The 22195-nt window shown below is 48.5% G+C and overlaps 1 protein-coding gene and 1 long non-coding RNA gene across 3 annotated transcripts in view; both read left to right on the top strand.

Annotated features, from left to right (window-relative positions):
- The window catches only part of LOC308471700, a 242766-nt gene that overhangs the window by 212034 nt on the left and 8537 nt on the right, over window positions 1–22195 (top strand). The gene's annotated exons all lie outside the window — the stretch shown is intronic.
- GXYLT2 (glucoside xylosyltransferase 2) overlaps window positions 1–22195 on the top strand; it is a 36826-nt gene that overhangs the window by 6094 nt on the left and 8537 nt on the right. Inside the window, exons 2-4 of one of the 2 annotated variants that reach the window (XM_080995825.1) lie at window positions 10510–10702; window positions 11010–11141; window positions 20233–20484. In XM_080995825.1, the coding sequence (XP_080851951.1) occupies window positions 10510–10702; window positions 11010–11141; window positions 20233–20484 (577 nt within the window). The remainder of the gene's footprint in view (window positions 1–10509; window positions 10703–11009; window positions 11142–20232; window positions 20485–22195) is intronic. The other variant, XM_080995826.1, reaches the window with a different exon arrangement.

The following is a 22195-nucleotide window of genomic DNA, read 5'->3' as shown; positions in this document are numbered from 1 at the left end:
CTTTCAGTTATTTACAGTTTTCATATCAGTTAAATATGCATATATAAGACTAGGGAGGCTGATGTATTAATGGAAGTCAAGAGTTTTAACAGATCTGAAACCTAAGCTTCTCTGACATGGGTGGGGAACCTGTGGCATGCCGGCCAAATTAGACCCAGCACATGTTCCAGGTTGGGCCATTTCCCCCAAACCACACCCACCTACCATACACCTAAAATATCGAATTATAGAGTAGGGAGATCCCACAAGGGTCATCTAGTCTAATCCCCTGCAGTGCACGAATCTTTCACCCATCTGGGATGAAGAGTCTCATGCTCCACCAACTGAGCCATCCAGCCTGATCAAATGATTGCTGTGATATCCCCTAGAAAACCCCTTCCATTGATTGCAGTCAGTGAAGCAGCAGGGACAGCAACAGGAATGCAGGTGGGGAAGAATTTAGGGCTAATTTGATTGAATGTGGACTGGAACTCATTTTAGAGCTGGCTCAGGAGCAGCAAAAGTAGTGACTCACTCTCTTGGCTACCATTGCACTGGCTTATTGTCATCTTTTTCTGGGTAGCTGAAGAACACAAAGTAAATCGGCTTTGTGCTGGAAGGAACGAGTACTTGGTGGCCTTCTGCAATATATTTGCGTGGCACTTTGCCTATAAAATTGTTCACATCTGGCTCCGATTTGGACGCCACAGCATACTGTATTGTATAACAGTCCCGGGAAGCGTCCATGGCTTCTCCCTTTTGCAGTTGTTTAGATGAGTTTCAGTTGCTGCAGGCTGGAGATAAATGGCCAGAGTTTGCACAGCTGTTTATCCAGTGACCTGTTCTTTAGAACGTTGGCCATCCAGGCTAATTTTAGTTTGCTGGGCTGAGTTTTATGGTAAATCCTTTAGGAAGCAGTTGGGGATATTAAAAGATACGCACATTTGGTGGTTGCTAGATCAGGGCTATCCCTTTATTGATGTCTTCCATAGGGAACTCCTTCCCAAGAGGAATGTGCCTGGCAAACGTGTTTGTAGGGAGTTTTTTAAATACAAAAAGGAGTAAAAGAGCTTTGTCTTCAGCAGAGCTTTTGTGGCCTGGACGAGGTGCTTATAGTTCTGTAAGTTTGTACGTTTGGCTGAAAACTTGTTAATTCTGTTGCAACTAAAAATGACAGTCAATTGCCTATTTTAATTAGGATTTCCTTGCATTAATTGAGCTATTTATTAATAAATAATAACAAAATTTTATTTATATCCCGCCCTCCCCAGCCAAAGCCGGGCTCAGAGGGGCTAACAACAGCAAAAGTAACACAGTTTACATAAAATCACAATCAGTTAATTGAAATACATTCTGAAATCAATTTATTCTGAAATCAATTCGGAATCAAATTAATGGCAACCATTGGGCTAGAGTTCTGTGAGGATTACCAAAGGAGAGGGTCAGACTGTGCCTTGGCCAAAGGTGCTTCAAGAGCCCATTGAATGCATAAGAACAGAATGAACAAATGCATGTAGTTCTGCACAGGTATTAAAGACCGCAATCCTAAGTACACCTAACTTGGGGATACAGTGAGGCATGCTTCTAAGTAAGCATACATAGGATTGTGCTGTATGTGTCTTCAGCCTAATATTTCAGTGAGATTTAAGATGATGAACGTTATATAAAGCCACCTTGAATCAAGTCACCCTTAATCGCAAGTACACATGGTTACGGCTCGGCTGAAAGGTTTCTAGGGCTGCCTTTTGGCAAATAAGCACTGTTTTGTCTGGATCTGGAATAGTTCAAGATTGACAGGAACCAAGCTGTGCTTAAGGACTGAGTGTGGTTTATCTAACCCTCCTGGCAAACAAAAACATTGCCTCATGCTTGGTCTCTTGCCACAGAGCACACACTAGGTGAAAATAATCACATAGAGTTGCTGGCAGCGGTTGGTCCACCTGGGGGCTGAAACAGCTTTTATGGCCCTTCCTGTTGCATATTTGGTGGCCAAGTATCAAAGTGATATTCTTAGGAAGTGCTCCTCCAGGTCTTTAAGCAGCGTTGTTTGAAGTGCTTAACACACAACTGCTGTCTGTTGATTAGGCTAGCAGCCAGTTTGTATCTTAGGAGATACTGCCTAATAAAGATGCTCTTCAAAGCCTCGTTTGTGTAACTTAATTCTTACCCAACCACTATTCCCCCCACTACTTTATGGTTTGTCTGCTCTACTTCCTCTCCCAATATACACCAGTGTAGGCTCTTGTTTATGGGATGCTATAAAAGGAGCACAAAACAATAACCAAATATTCCTGTTTATGTAATCTTGTTGAGTTTCTCCTCCAAGGCTGTTCTTTGCTAGCTATGTCAGCTCGCATTCCAAAGGAGACTAGCAGCCTGGTTTTAATCACGCTTATTCAGAAATCTCACCAAGGGCCAAACCACCTGTCCTTGTCTTTCTCTCTCCCCTCCCCATGCAGCACTAACAGGGAATATGAAGCGGGTGAGGGGAGCGGAAATCTGAAAATGAACACAGAACCAAAATATTAAATTCTCCTTCCGCTGTGGCTGATGGTTGCTCCTGTTTCTTTTGGCTCCCTCTTATTAATTGCATTTTTATTGTGTATTGTATTGTCTTCTTTTTTTTAATGTTTCAAGCTGCCTTGTGAAAAAGCAGGGTTGTATTTACAAAATAAGATGCTCACACCCTCCCCCAGAGCGCCCCTTCCATAGTCTTCATCCCACGGGGATGCTATTCAGAAGGAGAGCACCTAACCCAGTTCAGGTCTCCAATGTCCATTGGAGTACCTAGGGCTTGACCACCTCCAGGGGCACAGGCCCAGTGGGGCACAGAAAACGTGCCTCTCCACTCTTCCTAGCCCACTCCTCTGCAGCTCTGGGTGGCTGGGTGAGGTGTGCAGGCTCCTTTGGGTGTCTCAGCGGAGGAATCCGGTTGCTGGCATTGGCTGTCACAGTAGCCCCACAGAGTCTTCTGAGAATTACCAACTCCCTCATGCTTCGGGTACTGGCTTGGAAGCAAGACATAGATGTGCAGAGAATGGAGGTTATTCCATAGGACAGAGCTTTCTAAACTTTTCATGTTGGTGACATGCATCCCTTTGCGACATAGTAATTCAGTTTTACTTAGTGAACTAACCCCTTTCCAGCCTCGGGAAGAGCACAGGGAACGTTCACGTGACACACCTACACATTGCAGCCAACACACTAACGTGTCGCAGCACACAGTTTGGAAAGCTCTGCCACAGGACTTACCTCTGTCCTACTTCTCAGGTGTTGAGTCAAAGCCAATTTAGCAAGCAGCTGAATGAACTCATATGTTCATTTTAGTTTATTCCCCGTGTTAATCCCAAAGACTTGTGGTAGGTAACAGAGAAACGAAAACTGAAGATATATCCCTTCTTAATTTAGCTTCAGCCTAATTAAAATAGTCAAAAGTGTAACAGATGTTAGGACCTGCAGGTTTCTGCCTGGTTCTTTGCTTCCCAAACACCAGATGGAAGAAGAGGGCAACATCAATTTATCAAACAAACAAGCAAAAAAGTAGAAGACCAGAAATAGTGCAAGCACAGCTCATTTATACATTTTTTAAAAAAAGTAAAGCTGATCTGTAAACAATATGATTTTTATACTGCTCTGCAATAATGCAATTATCACAGTGGTGAATGAAAAAAATACAATGAAGCTTGTTGGCATGCGCCTGCCTCAAGAGACAATGGATTGCGCCTCTATGCACTGAATTCACCGAAGTGACCTCCCCAGGGCGCAAGATCCATGCACCTCAGCCTCTCTGATGTGGTCCAAAGGGAAGCAGAACGATACATTTGGCACCAGCTTGGCTGCAGGAGTTGCCAGAAGGAGGTGTGCAAAGCGTTATCCAACCTTCTTAGGGACTCCTCCAGATTTGTGCAGGGCTTAGCCTTTTCTCCACCCGCCCCAGAAAAGTGAAACAAATAGTCTGCAACCTGAAATGCAGTACAGTGGTGCCTCGCAAGACAAAATTAATTCGTTCTGCGAGTTTTTTCATCTTGCGAAGCACGGTTTCCCATAGGGTATTAACGGTTTTAAGAAAAAGGAAACAAACTTGCAAGACGTTTTCGTTTTTCGTCTTGCGAAGCAACTCAAAAACCGAAAAACTCTTTCGTCTTGCACGTTTTTCGTCTTGCGAGGCATTCGTCTTGCGAGGTACCACTGTAGTTTGGCACCCAATTTCCCCCAATCGAAAGGGTTATCCTCTGTATCAAACCCGAGGGGGAAAGCATTGAGAGTGGTATTGCTCAGAGGGTAACATCATGTGGGCAGTGCAATTTAAATTGGAATGCAAAGTGCTGTAAACACACAATAAACTCAGGTGTGGACAAGTCTCAATACTTCCTGCTTAACTCTTTGTTGTTTTGGTGACAAACTACAGTCATATCTCGGGTTGAAATTGCTTCAGGTTGAGCTTTTTCAGGTTGCATTCCGCGGTGACCTGGAAGTAACGGAACGTGTTACTTCCGGGTTTCGCTGCTCGCACATGCGCAGACGGTCAAAATGACGTCATGAGCAGAAGCAGCGAATCGCGGGTTGCGTTTGCTTCAGGATGCGAATGAGGCTCCAGAACAGATCCCGTTCGTATCCAGAGGTACCACTGTACATGCTTTGTTAATCGTGCTTTCAAAAAAAGTGTGCTTAGCCTTTTCACTTTTATTTTGAAACCAAATCAGACCAGGGGGCCTAATCCAGGCATAGGCAAACTCGGCCCTCCAGATGTTTTTTGGGACTACAACTCCCATCATCCCTAGCTAACAGGACCAGTAGTCAGGGATGATGGGAATTGTAGTCCGAAAACATCTGGAAGGCCGAGTTTCCCTATGCCTGGCCTAATCCAATGCCATGCCCTCAGTCAGAAGCCTATACTTGGTTTCCCTCTGTAAATCACTCCCCTAAGTGCTATTGTATTTGCCCTTGAAGGTGCTATTCATGATATGTGTGTGTGCGCGTGCGTTGTGGCCAGTAAATACTGTTTGTTGTGTTAGCAGTGGTGGCCAAACTTGGCCTTCCAGCTGTTTTTGGACTACCAACTCCCATCATCCCTAGCTAACAGGACCAGTGGCCAGGGATGATGGGAATTGTAGTCCCAAAACAGCTGGAGGGCCAGGTTTGGCCACCACTGTGTTAGAAGTACTGCTAGTCTGTGGCAAGTGCATGTTAAATTTCAAAGTTGTTACTGTGTTTTGTAGTTGTTGAGGGGAGCCCTTAGTATTTTTGTGTGTGTGGGTGAAGTGGGTTAGTTTTGGTGAAGTGGGTTAGTTTTGTTTCTTATGAGATATGCAAAGCGGCATTGGCTGCTTGTGCTACATCTTTTGTGGACGGCGGAGTTGGGAGCTGTGGCCATTTGTTGTGGTATTTTGTAACTGCTGCATTTCGGCTTAATATAGATAGCCAAACAGATAGGCTTCTGATCGATGTATTGTCACGTGTGGTGGGAACTGATTTCACAGTGTCTTAAAAGTCAGCAAATGCGTTTTACCTGCCGGTACGAAAGAGGGTGATTACTCACCCCCTGGTTAAGTTCATTTTCAGTTGTTCTCAGTTTTGCCACACCTCAGTCAAGCTAGCTATACCAGAAATCATTGGGGGGGGGCATAAATTAAACCCATAACAGTTCTTGAAACCTAATTTTAGCAACCTTTTCTGATCTTCCCTGGCTTAGCACCAAAGCTTGCCTTGCAAAAATAAATGAGGCAGTGGAGAGCTTGCGCGCTGCCCTGCAAAGTCCTCTGAGGGTGAATTCCAGGGAATCCCCCTCCAGCCCACTCAGCCCTGACACAAGAAACATGGAGTGCCAAGAAAGGCGGCTTTGTTGAGGCTGACAAAGGCAGCTTTGTGGGTGGAACAGCTTTGTCTTTATCTTCTCTCTCCCATTATCTCTCCAGATCATCCTCTCTCTGCCCCTGTCTGCCACCCTCTGGTTTTCCTCTCCAGCACTCCCAGTATCTGTACCCTCCCTCTGTTCCAAGTCAGTTCCTTACAGCTTCTCTCCCATCCATCCCACTTCCCTTTATCTTTTACAACCCATCTTCTTCTGTTTTGGGAGAAATGGCAAGCCTGGTGGAGTGTTGGTTGCTTTGTGCTTCACGGAAAGCTGCGCTGTTTGCAGCTATGTGGGCGTTTGTCGGGTTTCACTTTATGCGGTATTCCTTGTATTCTGTAATTTCTGCCTATTGGTGCATTGTTGCACCGTGAATTGACTTTTCCTTGCTAGAATCAAAGAATCATAGAGTCATGGAATTGTAGAGATGGAAGGGACCCCCAAGGGTCAAATAGTCCAACCCCCAGCATTGCAGGAATCTCAGCTAAAGCATTCATGACATATGGCCATCCAATTTCTGCTGAAAAACTTCCAAGGAAGGAGAGTCCACAACCTCCCAAGGGAGTTCGTTCAACTGTCGAACAGCTCTTACCATTATAAAGTTCTTCCTGATGTTTACTTGGAATCTCCTTTCTTGTAACTTGAAGCCATTGGTTCGAGCTCTACCCTCCAGAGCAGGAGAAAATAAGTTTGTTCCCCCTTCTATGTGACAACCCTTGAGATATTTGAAGATGGCTGTCATATTTCCTCTCAGTCTCCTTTTTTCCAGGCTAAACATACCCAGTTCCCTCAACCGTTCCTCATAAGGCTTGGTTTCCAGACCCCTGCTCATCTTGGATGCCCTGCTCTGCGTACATTCCAGCTTGTCAATATCCTTCTTAAGTTGTGGTGCCAGAATTGGACACAGTATTCCATGTGTGGAATAGAGGCAGAATAGAGTGGTACTGTGACTTCCTTTGATCTACACACTAAACTTCAGTTGGTACAGCCTAGAATAGCATTGGCTTTCCCCCCTGCTGCATCACACTGTGGACCAGTGTGGTGTAGTGGTTAGAGCAGTGGACTCGTAATCTGGTGAACCGGGTTCGATTAGCTGCTTTGAGACTCCTTAGGGTAATGATAAAGCAGGATATCAAATCCAAACTCCTCTTCTTCTTCGTGTTAAGCTTGTGGTCCACCAGGCTTATCACCTGTTGACTCCCAAAGCTAGATCCTTTTCACATGTACTGCTGGTAAGAGTCCCGGTGTTTTCTCCATTAGCTGTTTAAAGGGAAGCAAAGCTCTACAACTCCCAGCCCTGGCAAGCCTTCAGGGCTGAAGTTGACTCTGTGCCACCAGACCCAAAGAACCTGCGGCCAGGAAGACGAAAAGCCCCCTTTCCACCTTCTAGTACTTCAGGAGCAGAAGGAAGCACATTTCCACTCTGGGAAGATGCCAGGGGTAGTTTCTCTGTGATGCACATAGTTATTTTATTCCAGACCGGACCAAACTAAACACTATGTTAAGTCCCTTAAAAATTAAAAAAAGCAAATAGCATCAGTGGGCATGGGAGCGCAGGTAATTTTCAGAATCACAGCAGGTGGAAAGGGGGAAGTTATTATTTATTACATTTTATTACCAACCTTATACTCTAAGGTCCTAGGATGAGTGGCAACAATGAAAACACAGCAGTACACAAAAACGTTTTAAAGTAACTTAAAATTACAGAAAAAAGGAGGGTCCTAAAAATTAACGTAAATGATTTAACCCTTTCTTCCCTGATGCAGCCTGTTGAGATCAGTGCGGGTTTTTCTTTCCCAGGACTCAAAACAAAAAGTAGTATTTTCCAGGAGTTCATTGTGCTGGGATGCCACTTTTGATTATTCAAGGCTATGCATAGCGTTAGTGTCCGTGCTTAAGGGCTACATTGGTGGCACGAAAACACTCTTAACATCGTAACATCAAGGTAATGAACAGCTGGAGTTTTCTACCTGCTTCGATTGTAGCACGCAGGGGTGAGCTATATCAAAGTTTTCATTTTCTCTGTACAGCTTGATTTAATGATGCAATTACGAGTAAGCATAGGAGAAGTAGGCAAAAAGCAGTGCCATAAGAAAGGGGAAGGAGCACAATCCATGCAAGCAGCCAATTATGCACTTTAATAATTCAGCGGGTTTTGCACTAATTGGCTGGAAAGTAAATACTATTTGCATAAGTGTAGTGTGCCATTATTTATCCACTGCAAGAAATTGAGCTTTAATTAAGACAAAAGCCCGTGGACTTTTCAGCAATTAATGAAATATATTGCGTTCTTGAACCAGTCAGGTACCAAACGCTTGTGTCCCTTAAGGCGCGAGAAGATTTATGTTGCAATACAGAGCAGCAGCTATTGCATGCAGACTTCATTTTAGTTTCGTTGGGGGCGGGTGGGAGAAGGGGGGATCCATTCCGCTTACAAATGAAGTACCCTAGTTGCTGGACTGTTTATATCCTTGCACCAAGGGAGCCATGATTCTGTGTAGAGAATAAATTGTACAGATGGATGATGTTCTGCATAACATAGTTCCAAAGAGCATGATCGCTCTTTGCATTTCCACGTAATTTTGAACTTTGGAGAAAATGGTGGCGTGTAGCAGGAGGAAGCCTTTGTAAGTAGCACAGAGGTAACAGAGAGGATATGAGGGAGGGGGGGAAATGTGATAGAAAGCCATGGAAGAAGTAGCTATACTGGGCATATTAGAAACCTTTCTTCTGAACACTGAGGCCTTCGGTTTACATTCACTTTGTTTTAGGGATAGTTTCTTAAGAGTTCCCACATTCTCTTTTTGTACAATGCATCTGTTCTTTCTTCCCCTCTTGCCCACTTACAGGTTGCCCCCATTACAGGAATGGTTTTATCTCAGCTGCTCAGTCATTTGTCACATCTTGTTATTCATGAGTAAACGATGGGTAGCTAATCTGTGGAGCGAACAAGTAGTAATTTTGAGAGCTGAGTTGTTGGCAGAGTGAGGTTTGGAGTGAACAAATGACTACTCTTGAGGCATAGGGAATCAAATAAGTAGGACGCAAGTCAGAAAGGTTTCAGTGGGGGGAAGCATGGACCAATGATACCAAATAGTATGGGAAACAGTCATGTTAGAAAAACTAACCAATAAACTGAAACTGACAAGGGGACAAATAGAAGAAGATGCCTTCACCCCAGTATGGCTTCCCTTTATCACATACACAGCCCAACAAGACAATGACAAGAATCCGCCAACAGCATAGAATCAATATGGCTAACCTGATTCAAAAACACCCACCCACCCCACTCACACATGAAAACAAAGTACACCACAGCCAATCACAAACAAACAACCACACCCTAGGCCAGGGGTCAGCAAACGTTTTCAGCAGGGGGCCCGGTCCACTGTCCCTCAGACCTTGTGGGGGGGCCAGACTGTATGGGGGGGGGGAATAATGCAAGAGCACCACGAGCCCCGGTGGCTGATTACCTGTGTCTTGCGAGCAGCAGGGGCTGGCGGCGGTGAAGGGACGATGAGCGGTGCGAAAGGGCTGGCTCCGGAGAGGGGCTGCTTAAAATTGCACTCAGCCAACCGCAGCTCAACAAAGCCCAGCCCCCTTCCTCCTCTAGGCAGGGTGGGGAGAAGCCAGGAGGAGGGAGGGAGGAGCTGCCGCCGTGTGAGGGAGAGGGAAAGAACATGTGCGCTGGCGATCCACATGGCGATTCCCAGACCATCCGTGGGCCGGATCCACATGGCGATTCCCAGACCATCCGCGGGCCGGATCCAGAAGGCAATTGGGCTTGATCTGGCCCACGCGCGGGCCTTAGTTTGCCAACCCATGCCCTAGGCCAACCCCAGCCTCTCTCACCACCAAAGGAACACAAGCAAATAGTAAAGAGAATCTGCACAATCGACGCTGACACAAAACCCCACACATACAATAAGTAAAATAGAAACATTGCCACCTGACCCCACCCACTTTTGTAAACCAAGAAATCTTTAATAAAAAAAATGTGTTTTGTTTTTTTTAAAGAAAGGTTCCAGTGTTTTTGTGTTACGTCTTCCTCTCATGGTTGCAGGAGTCACTCAGCAAAGAGCTCCGGAAATTCACTCCAAAATCTCCTGGAAACTTGTGCCTGCATGTTTGCAAGCGTATCTCTGCAATCAGAAAGGGCTGCTGACCAGATGTGAGAGTCCATTCAACATTTGGCACCGGCGATGCTTCCTGTAACATTTGAAGCCACCCAGACTCTTACTTGACAGCCAGAGTTACATTTCTGAATTTGCTATTTGAACCTGAAACTAAAACCAAGCTGTACATAAGGAAACAATTGTGATGATGGAAGATAATAAAGGAAAGATTTTAGCACCTTAAAACTGATTAGGTAACATGATTAAAATTACCCTGGCAAGCTCTTCGAATCCAGTCTAAGATCACAGCTCCCTTGGAAAGTGGTGGACACCCCTTCCTTGGAAGTTTTTTAGCAGAGGTTGGATGGCCCTCTGTCATGGATACTTCAGTTGAGATTCCTGCATTGCAGGGGTTGAAATGGATGACCCTCTGGGTCCCTTCCAACTCTACAGTTCTCTGATTCTTTTTATATTTGCAGTATTGTGCTTATTTAATATAAAACCTCCAAAGATGATTATTTTTGTCTGACTCAAGTGCATTCTTTTAAATGTATATATGTTTAGGAGACCAAAGGACCAGAAGCATTCTGCAGCCCCGCTCTCATCTCCACAGTGGATGCATCTTGCGGTTGTAGCATGTGGCGACCGGCTGGAAGAAACTCTGGTCATGCTGAAATCAGCAGTTCTCTTTAGCTACAGGAAACTCAAATTTCACATCTTTGCTGAGGATTCCCTGAAACCTGAATTTGAGAGGAAAGTGAGTCCCCTGCACTATTTTCTTTCTTTCTTTCTTTCTTTCTTTCTTTCTTTCTTTCTTTCTTTTTAAAGAAACGCCAACCAAATCTAGATCTTTGATTATAAGCTTGCAGATTCACTTGGAAATGCTCTGACAGCCACAAGTTAATGAGCGGATAAACTCTTTTCTAGTCGTAAGCCCTCAATAAACCTCTGCCTGAGTAAGAGCTTTGTTTTAATTTGTTTGACTTCGTAGAGCAATAGCATTTCCCACAAAACAGCCTCTCAGGAATTCTAATCCCCCTCACTTTCCTCCTTGTGCTTTTCAGCTACAGGAATGGCCCCCTTCGTACACAAAGAAGTTTGAATATAATGTCTACCCAATCGCCTTTTCAGTGGGAAATGCTCAGGAATGGAAAAAATTATTCAAGCCATGCGCTGCCCAGCGGCTCTTTCTCCCGGTAAGGCACTTGGGCGAAGGCCACAACCCTAGCCCCACTTACCTAGGAGTAAGCCACGTCAAATTCAGTGGGACATTCTTCTGAGTAGATGTGCTGAGGACTGCAGCCTGAGGTAGCTGAACCCAAGAAACTGCATTGGCCTTAGAAATGTTGAGACCTCCCTCGTGCACAAATTGAAATGGTCTGTTTGCTTGCGGACCTGTCAAACAGCCGTCTTTCCGAAAGCCCAGCAAGGTGCCAGTCTCAGTGATGTTTTGTTTCGTTTTATGTTGGGGAGCACTTAAAAAGCCCCCCTTCTTAAGGCCCTGGCAGGTGAGGGTTTTGCTCCACAGGAGTGACCGGTGCTTCCTTCCCAGTTAATGCTCATTTGTGTTCAGTGTTCAGGTTTTTAACATCATGGCCCTAACACTCACCTGCTATTTACTGGTGCATGCAGAGAAGCAGGCAGCAGGCAAGATTGAGGTGCTTTCAGCTGTAGCAGAGCTGGGTCGCAGAGGCTGACAAGCAAGCTGGCAGTAGCCAAAAGACCACCTCCTTCCCATAAGACCCCCTTGGGTGCTAAGGTCGACAGAATGGAGCACTCTTGGTTCCATTCACCCTCAGAAGCACCTCATTACTCTAGCATTTGACACACAAGAAGTATACGGTACAATCGCATCTTACACTTGCAAGGGTTCCATATATGCGCAAACTCAAAAAAACCCAGGGGATTCTGGAGCTGGTTTCAGGTCCCTGGGGATGCTCTTGCAAGATCTCACAGAACCATCTGAGATCTCGTGGGAGCATCCCAAACTTGGCATGCTGAGAGGGCCTTTCTTGCCAAGCAAGGTGGAGAGCCTAAAAGCTCCTTTTTTCCTATGCTGAGTTTTTCTGGAGCAAAAAGAGCTTTTAATCTCTCCGCCTTGCTTGCATTTAATTTGCAGTTTTTTTCAGTCAGCGCCCCTCAACCGCTGTTGAAATTGTGCGAGTTAAATGTGCATAAGGCATTTTTGGGAGCCACCCTGTTTTTTTTGTGATTGAATTTTTAATTGCAAGTTTCGAAACTGCATTATAAATTGTGGAAACCTGCCCTGGTCCCTTAGGGCGAAATAGTTGTAACAATAGCTAGTCTGTAACGGTGCTCGTCTGATGTAAAGATCTGGGACCACACATCACAGGAGCCGGAGCCAAGACTTAAGGCTAAGTGGCAGGGCCTAGGCCAGAGAGCACGTAACCCAGGCTGTTCTTTCCTCCAGCACTGATCTAAAACCTACTGTGATCTGAAACACTCTGTTGTTGAACAGAGCGCTGCTGTGCTTCTGAGGCCATGCACTCCAGCAAGATTGGCGTGACCCCTGCAGTCTCTGGGATTGATGTGCGGTGAATATTTGACACCTAGAAAAATGTTGTACAGTGTGCTCGGAGTATGTATTTGGAAGCTTCCAGTTGGAGCAGAGGTTTCTGTCTTCTTCCTCTCTTTAATCCAGCTGAGACGGCTTCTTAACCCCATGTGCACACATCAAGGCAAAACAAAAAGATGAGTAAAGGCGAAACAGCATTCTTTTAATCTGGCCAGTTCTGTTGTTGCTGCTTGCTACACTTATGTGGACTTGCCTTGCCCAGCTTTGGTCTTCTGCGGGCCTTCTTTTAAAAAGGGGGGGGGGTATGGAAAAACAGATGCTCCACCACTGAGCTACAACTCTTCCCCACAACCTTAAGTTTAACCTAAAACTATTGGATAAAGGTGCCAACTCTGGGGTTGCAACGCTCATCTTGCTTTATTGGCCAAGGGAGCCAGGGTACAGCTTCCGGGTCATGTGGCCAGCATGACTAAGCCGCATCTGGCAAACCAGAGCAGTGCACGGAAACGGCGTTTACCTTCCCGCCAGAGCGGTACCTATTTATCTACTTGCACTTTGACGTGCTTTCGAACTGTTAGGTTGGCGGCAGCAGGGACCGAGCAACAGGAGCTCACTCCGTCACGGGGATTTGAACCCCCAACCTTCTGATCGGCAAGTCCTAGGCTCTGTGCTTTAACCCACAGCGCCACCCGCGTCCCTTTTAAAAACTATTGTGACAAACCTGCAAATTCTGTACCTTGCTAGCAGGCAGATGCTCCAACTTCTCATTAGGCATAGCAAGCACGCAGCAGCAGCAGCAGCAGCAGCAGCAGTTTTACATATGATGCCTGCCCAAGCATACAGAGAACATCATGAAGTTATTAACTAACTTCCTCACTGCAAAACCTGGAACTGGAGCCTTATCAACAAACACCCACCTGGGATGAATTGTAGACAGCGCTGGTCGTTCCCAGGATACCGTATTTTTCGCACCATAGGACGCACCGGACAATAGGACGCACTTTGTTTTAGAGGGGGGAGAACAAGAAAAAAAATTTCTCCCCCTCTCTGCCCAGCGCCCCTTCAGCGAAGTGGCAGGAGGCGCTGCGCAGAGAGGGGGAGAACTTTCCCCCTCTTGTTTTCCCGCTCTAAAACAAGGTGCCGTTTAAGGTGCGTTCAGGCGGCTACCTTGGAAGCCTGGAGAGCGAGAGGGGGCGGTGTGCACTGACCCCTCTCGCTCTCCAGGCTTCAGGTTCATTTCGACCTGCTCTTTGGGGCTGGCGGGCGGAAGCCCACCACCAGCCCCAAAGAGCAGGTCAGGGAGCAGCGGAAAGGCGCAGCAGAGAGGCTCCTGCCATAGCCGCCCGTCACCTCTCCAGCCGGGAGAGCGCGCGCGGGGCTAAAGCAGCCCCCTGCGACCCTCTCCTGGCTGGAGAGGTAACGGGCGGCTATTGAGGCTCTTGCCATAGCCGCCCGTCACCTCTCCAGCCGGGAGAGCGCGCGCGGGGCTAAAGCAGCCCCCCCGCGACCCTCTCCCGGCTGGAGAGGTGACGGGCGGCTATGGCAGGAGCTTCTATAGCCGCCCGTCACCTCTCCAGCAGCCCCACGCGCGCTCTCCCGGCTGGAGAGGTGACGGGCGGCTATGGCAGGAGCTTCTATAGCCGCCGGTCACCTCTCCAGCAGCCCCGCGCGCGCTCTCCCGGCTGGAGAGGTGACGGGCGGCTATGGCAGGAGCCTCAATAGCCGCCCGTCACCTCTCCAGCCGGGAGAGGGTCGCGAGGTGCCCGCGCGCGCTCTCCCAGCTGGAGAGGTGACGGGCGGCTATAGAAGCTCCTGCCATAGCCGCCCGTCACCTCTCCAGCCGGGAGAGCGCGCGCAGGGCTAAAGCAGCCACCCGCGACCCTCTCCTGGCTGGAGAGGTGACGGGCGGCTATTGAGGCTCTTGCCATAGCCGCCCGTCACCTCTCCAGCCGGGAGAGCGTGCGCGGGGCTAAAGCAGCCCCCCACGACCCTCTCCCGGCTGGAGAGGTGACAGGCGGCTATGGCAGGAGCTTCTATAGCCGCCCATCACCTCTCCAGCAGCCCTGCGACCCTCTCCCGGCTGGAGAGGTGACGGGCGGCTATAGAAGCTCCTGCCATAGCCGCCCGTCACCTCTCCAGCCGGGAGAGCGCGCGCGGGGCTAAAGCAGCCCCCTGCGACCCTCTCCTGGCTGGAGAGGTAACGGGCGGCTATTGAGGCTCTTGCCATAGCCGCCCGTCACCTCTCCAGCCGGGAGAGCGCGCGCGGGGCTAAAGCAGCCCCCCCGCGACCCTCTCCCGGCTGGAGAGGTGACGGGCGGCTATGGCAGGAGCTTCTATAGCCGCCCGTCACCTCTCCAGCAGCCCCACGCGCGCTCTCCCGGCTGGAGAGGTGACGGGCGGCTATGGCAGGAGCTTCTATAGCCGCCGGTCACCTCTCCAGCAGCCCCGCGCGCGCTCTCCCGGCTGGAGAGGTGACGGGCGGCTATGGCAGGAGCCTCAATAGCCGCCCGTCACCTCTCCAGCCGGGAGAGGGTCGCGAGGTGCCCGCGCGCGCTCTCCCGGCTGGAGAGGTGACGGGCGGCTATAGAAGCTCCTGCCATAGCCGCCCGTCACCTCTCCAGCTGGGAGAGCGCGCACAGGGCTAAAGCAGCCCCCCGCGACCCTCTCCTGGCTGGAGAGGTGACGGGCGGCTATTGAGGCTCTTGCCATAGCCGCCCGTCACCTCTCCAGCCGTGAGAGCGTGCGCGGGGCTAAAGCAGCCCCCCACGACCCTCTCCCGGCTGGAGAGGTGACGGGCGGCTATGGCAGGAGCTTCTATAGCCGCCCATCACCTCTCCAGCAGCCCTGCGACCCTCTCCCGGCTGGAGAGGTGACGGGCGGCTATGGCAAGAGCCTCAATAGCCGCCCGTCACCTCTCCAGCCGGGAGAGGGTCGCGGGGTGCCCGCGCGCGCTCTCCCGGCTGGAGAGGTGACGGGCGGCTATAGAAGCTCCTGCCATAGCCGCCCGTCACCTCTCCAGCCGGGAGAGCGCGCGCGGGGCTAAAGCAGCCCCCCGCGACCCTCTCCTGGCTGGAGAGGTGACGGGCGGCTATAGAAGCTCCTGCCATAGCCGCCCGTCACCTCTCCAGCCGGGAGAGCGCGCGCAGGGCTAAAGCAGCCACCCGCGACCCTCTCCTGGCTGGAGAGGTGACGGGCGGCTATTGAGGCTCTTGCCATAGCCGCCCGTCACCTCTCCAGCCGGGAGAGCGTGCGCGGGGCTAAAGCAGCCCCCCACGACCCTCTCCCGGCTGGAGAGGTGACAGGCGGCTATGGCAGGAGCTTCTATAGCCGCCCATCACCTCTCCAGCAGCCCTGCGACCCTCTCCCGGCTGGAGAGGTGACGGGCGGCTATGGCAAGAGCCTCAATAGCCGCCCGTCACCTCTCCAGTCGGGAGAGGGTCGCGGGGTGCCCGCGCGCGCTCTCCCGGCTGGAGAGGTGACGGGCGGCTATAGAAGCTCCTGCCATAGCCGCCCGTCACCTCTCCAGCCGGGAGAGCGCGCGCAGGGCTAAAGCAGCCACCCGCGACCCTCTCCTGGCTGGAGAGGTGACGGGCGGCTATTGAGGCTCTTGCCATAGCCGCCCGTCACCTCTCCAGCCGGGAGAGCGTGCGCGGGGCTAAAGCAGCCCCCCACGACCCTCTCCCGGCTGGAGAGGTGACAGGCGGCTATGGCAGGAGCTTCTATAGCCGCCCATCACCTCTCCAGCAGCCCTGCGACCCTCTCCCGGCTGGAGAGGTGACGGGCGGCTATGGCAAGAGCCTCAATAGCCGCCCGTCACCTCTCCAGTCGGGAGAGGGTCGCGGGGTGCCCGCGCGCGCTCTCCCGGCTGGAGAGGTGACGGGCGGCTATAGAAGCTCCTGCCATAGCCGCCCGTCACCTCTCCAGCCGGGAGAGCGCGCGCAGGGCCAAAGCAGCCCCCCCGCGACCCTCTCCTGGCTGGAGAGGTGACGGGCGGCTATTGAGGCTCTTGCCATAGCCGCCCGTCACCTCTCCAGCCGGGAGAGCGTGCGCGGGGCTAAAGCAGCCCCACACGACCCTCTCCCGGCTGGAGAGGTGACGGGCGGCTATGGCAGGAGCTTCTATAGCCGCCCGTCACCTCTCCAGCCGGGAGAGCGCGCGCGGGCACCCCGCGACCCTCTCCCGGCTGGAGAGGTGACGGGCGGCTATAGAAGCTCCTGCCATAGCCGCCCGTCACCTCTCCAGCCGGGAGAGCGCGCGCAGGGCTAAAGCAGCCCCCCGCGACCCTCTCCCGGCTGGAGAGGTGACGGGCGGCTATTGAGGCTCTTGCCATAGCCGCCCGTCACCTCTCCAGCCGGGAGAGCGTGCGCGGGGCTAAAGCAGCCCCCCACGACCATCTCCCGGCTGGAGAGGTGACGGGCGGCTATTGAGGCTCTTGCCATAGCCGCCCGTCACCTCTCCAGCCGGGAGAGGGTCGCAGGGCTATGGCGTCTTCGCTCCATAGGACGCACACACATTTTCCCTTCATTTTTAAAGGGAAAAAAGTGCGTCCTATAGAGCGAAAAATACGGTATATCTCAAGAGAACAAGCTGGTTCATATATACTATAGAGAGCGAAAAGGTCCCAGAACGTTGGCATTCCGCAACCAGAGATGTTTTCTTCGAAGAACCGCGGCATCAAATTACAGTTTCAGCCCATGTCCTTGCTTCTTGCTGCTTGTTTCAAGGAACGGTTCCTTCGTTTTGAAATAATAGTTTTAGTTGCCAGTCAATAAAAAGCACAGTTTGTTTCTCTCCCCTCCTCCATCCCTCCAGTATACTGTAATAAGTACTATGTGTTTTCTGACAGACATAATATGTTATTTTCTCACAACATAGCCCTTATTTTGGAGCTCTTTGAGTGGCAACCCTATCACCAGCCCATAGCTATCATATGTAAAGATGGGAGTGAATTTTGGTCATGCCTGCCTTTTAAGCAACAAATAGTTCTCTGTCACAGATTGGTTGCCAGTGCGTGGACTTAAAAGGGGGGGGGGGTGTCCTCTGCTTATAGCAGCTTTGTGACAGGGGAAGTACGCTGTCTTCTGTCCCTGCAGCACTGCAACAGGGAAAGTCACAGCTACTAACCCTCTCCCATCATAAATCTGCTAAAGGCATATAAGAGCTTACCCTCTGACCAGGAGCCAGGAACCAGTGCCATGGGGTTGTTTTAATTTTAGCAAAACCTAATGATCTCAGAGTTCTTAGCTCTTGGTTGGCCAAATCTTTGATTAACTGGATCTCATCCAAGGAAGAGTTTGGCCATTCCAGGAGGGGGTTGCCTTAATAAACCCATGCTCAAACACCTGTCCCTAAATTGCCTAGCCTTAAAGTTCATCCAACGATATTTGACTAGTCTCAAATGTTGGTGCGTTTAAAACGGGGCGGGGAATGGTGATACTGGAGAGGCCACAATAAATGGCAGTCGTGACTTTGCTAGAAGTTTTCTAGATTCTGCTGCAACAATACGTATGTGTTGGAGAGACTGGGAAAGAATTTGTGCAAAATAATGAGGGTGTGGGGAAAGCTGTGAAAGAAGCGCAATTTGTGTTCAGAATTGTGCCGCAGAAGTGACACCATTGTCATAAGTGGAGTAAAGCACATTGTCTTAATTGCAGCTTTTCTGTAGAAGTGTCTCCTGTACAGAACACTAACTTACTCTACCAGTTGTGGAGCATGTGCCGCAGATCAAAAACAAAGCCAAAGATAAAGCAAAGTTTTTTTAAAAAACCAAAAATGCCTCTCCATATCCATTAAATAGGCTGGAATATTTTCTCCAGAATGGGTTGCCTAAATTATTTATTGATGCATTCCAATAGTCTATATCAGGGATGTCCAACCAGTAGATCGCGATCTACCGGTAGATCCCTCGCAGAACCTGGTAGATCTCTGGATCCTTATCGTGTACAAAAAGTTATGGGGAAAAGCTTAAAAACACTGTGCAGTCTTCCCCCCAAAAAACTCAATAATCCTGGGCAATCCACCTACCCTATGCACACTCCTCCTCCCTCCAATGACAATGGGTAGGCCACTGCCAGTTTTTTTATACTGGGAGTAGATTTCAGTCTCTTGGGAGTTGGACATGCCTGGTCTGTAACTTCCAATAAAACAGATATTAATTTTATTTAAGAGCCAAAGTACTGATTACTTATTTTTGTTTATTCCCACCCTTTTCTCCCTGCCCTGCCCCCACTTTCATGCTTGGAAGCTTTGGGCAATAATATCTTGAGCACCTAATTGCAGAAGTGGAAAATGCACTTATTAAGTTTGAAATTCAAATACTGAGACCTCAAGGGTAATCTAATGACAATCAAGGCTTTTCCTCTGCTGAATATGTCCCACGAGTGTCTTTTTAGCAAGGTAAATGTGGCCACACACTTTGAGGCATGCTATTTTTATGCCAATTTAAAAGCGCACGGGTTTGTTATGTGTCGCATTCTCTTCTTCCAAGGTGATGTACATGGTACATCCACTCTCCCTGTTGCAGGTCTAGGGAAGAGTGGGAGACTTCCCCAATACCGCCATGTGCACTGCATAGAGTGGGAATTTCAACCACGGTTTCTTCCCACACCTGAGCCATTCTGCTGGCCATCGAATAAAAGAGTTTTGTGGGAAAGAAGGCAAACAAAGGGAGGGATTTTCTGCATCATTAGGAGAGAAGGAAAGTAAAATGGGAAAGAGACACTCCGCTGCTTTTGAAGAAATATTGAAACCTCCCCACACAAGTTTTTTTTTAATAATGCAATTACTGAAATTATGAATGGATACGTACAGAACCAAGTGTCCACAAGAGGGCACACTGTGAACAAGAATCAACAGCCTGATTGTTATTATCCCTTTCGAGATATCCAGGTAACTCGTGCTTCAATTTTATCTCATTTCCAGCACTTCGAACGTTACTTTGAAAAGCCACTGGCCACTGCCAGTCAGAGTAGACAGAGCTGCGTAGATGGACCAGAGTTCTGAATATGTTCAAATAATTATTTTATTTTTATTTTTATTTTTTTGCTAATTCTACATTCAGACCACACAGTGGATTCTGGCCATTTAGCAAGGTTCTTTTTTTGGAGTAATTCATGTGATCAGGCAGGCGGTGGCAATTATCAGAAGGCAGCCTGAAAACATGAAAATCTTTATCACAAATGTGCCTCTCCACAGGGTGGTCTTTCCCTTGCCTGAAATGAGGACCACCATTTAAAAACCCACTGTGCAGCCAAGCTGTTACCTGGTTATATGAGTTGGCCCCATCGTCTGTCAGTACAAACTTAAACTAGTCTTGTCCTTTTAGCAAATTTTTAAAAACGTGTTTTGTTGTTTATATTGATTTTGTTGCTATGAAGCTTCATGATGTGAGATTTACTTTTATTATTTCTTGTTAGTTATTTTTAAAACCAAACTATAAGAAATGCTTCAAATGAAAATCAAGAAACGTTCCCTGTGGCAAACCCCTCATTCCACCATCTTCTCATGCTCCCTAATTCTCTTGAGCACCAGAACCTAGTAATTGGCTCACTACATCCGGTTGACCCTGAGGAGCTTATTAATATTGAATGTCTCTATACCGAGTAGGAATTTGGGTCAAAATGGTATGGTCTTTTGTGTCTTGCATGTATACACAGAGTGAATGAGTTCTTGGCCTGTAATCTGTCTTCTGGCCTTCCTGACTTTGATGCCTGTTTGTTTTTCCCTACACCCATTACCTTCCAACCCCAAAGACGATTTTAAAAGACGTAGATTCCCTTCTGTATGTGGACACAGATGTCCTATTTTTGCGACCCATTGATGACATCTGGGGCTTCCTGAGAGCATTCAATTCCACGCAGCTGGCCGCCATGGCTCCAGAACACGAAATACCAAAGATTGGCTGGTACAGTCGGTTTGCTCGCCACCCATATTACGGAGTGACTGGGGTAAATTCTGGAGTCATGCTGATGAATTTAACCCGTATTAGGAATGCCCAGTTCAAGGTAAGAATGGCTTTTGATTTGTTTGTTTTGTTTCAGAAACACTTTTCTCTCCCACGTCAACTGGGGATTGTGTTATGTACTGAAGTTCTCACCCTGGGCCAGCAGGGGGATACTGTAGATAGTTATGCAAATAAGGGATCGAAAGTGACGTTCAGTGATTGGATAGTTTTAGAAAATTGTTACTGTTACGTTGTACTGGAGCTCTATATAAGCAGGCTGACTGAACCCTTCAGTTCAGTTCTGTTCTGGCCTGTGAATAAACAAGAGCTGTTTGAAGAATCGCTGTGTCGTCTGATATGTTCACCCACTACTTAACAGATTGGTTTCCACTCCTGCGTGTATAAAACTTCCTCACAGTTTTATACAAATAATTTCCCACTGACTGAAAAACTGGCTTGGACTGTTGTTTTCCGAGGAATGTGCTTTGACTGACAGAATCAGTCCACTGGCTTCTCAAATTGGCCCAGAGTAGCATACCCAAATGATAGTTAACTTGAGAGGCTTGTCACTGTAGGTCTTCAAATGCTGTCACACTGAGGACATCACTGGTGCGCCTTTGTCACTACTGCTGGTGCATTTCACATCTTCCTGCCCGCTGGATTAAGAATGGGCGCTATCCAATTTAATTGTTGGTGATTTCTGAGCGTGCCACCGAACTTCCCCTCCCTCTGCTCCCTTCTGCACCTCACCCTCCAAATCTAATCTAGGGTTCCCCAAACCTCTGGGGCAGCTTGGGGCATGGTGCAGTGGGAGAGGGAGGAAGTCACGGTCTTTGAAGTCGTTCCATGTGTGCAATGACTTAGTTGCATACAACTCTGCATATTCTTCAGGCAATGTTCCTACCATCATCTCAGAGGACTTCAGGTTTCATCCATGGATGCAAACCGTCCCCCAAAAGATTGCAGAACCCTCAGATGTGACCTTAGTACTGGGGATCATAGGAACCTGCCTTATACCAGGTCAAGCTGTTTGTCCATCAGGATCAACCAGGGAACATACTCCTTTGGAAAGGTGGTGGACTCTTCTTCCTTGGAGGTTTTAAAGCAGAGGTTGGGTGGCCATCTGTCATAGCAGCTTTAGCTGAGATTCCTGCATTTAGGGAGGCTTTTAATGTTTTATTTATTGTGGTATTTTAATATTTTGATGGAAGCCGCCCAGAGTGGCTGGGTAAGCCCAGCCAGATGGGCGGGGTATAAATAAATAAATTATTCTTATTCTTATTCTTATTCTTATTATTGACTAGATGACCCTCCCAACTTTACACTTCTAAATCCAGTATTTGCTCAGACTGGCAGTGACCTTTCATAACACCCCCTATTCAGTTCTTTCAACTGGAGGTGCGAGATTAAATCTAGCCCTTCGTGAAAAGTACATGTTTTGCCACTGAGCTATGGCATCTTCCTGTAAAATGATTAAAGCTACAGTAAAATAGCAGAGCTGCTCTGGAGGCTTTTTCCAGGACCCAGTAGGGACCACCTGCTGAGCCTCTCTGGCTTTGAGCCAACTTTCTTCTCTATGAAATGGTAAATGCAAATGTTGACATAATAAGAGTAAGCAAGTGTATTGTGTTCAAGCTCTGTTGCTTCATGTTTTCTTTAATTGCATGCATGCAAATCATGATACCACTTGGGGCACAGAAAAAGGAGGTTCGAATCCACGCTTCTGAGCGCTTTTGGATTTGATGGCCTTTCAGGGTCAGCCAAATGAATGG

This window comes from Podarcis pityusensis (assembly GCF_964106645.2).
Source record: "Podarcis pityusensis genome assembly, chromosome: 2".
Taxonomy (NCBI): domain Eukaryota; kingdom Metazoa; phylum Chordata; class Lepidosauria; order Squamata; family Lacertidae; genus Podarcis; species Podarcis pityusensis.
This window is presented reverse-complemented; position numbering and strand designations above follow the sequence as displayed.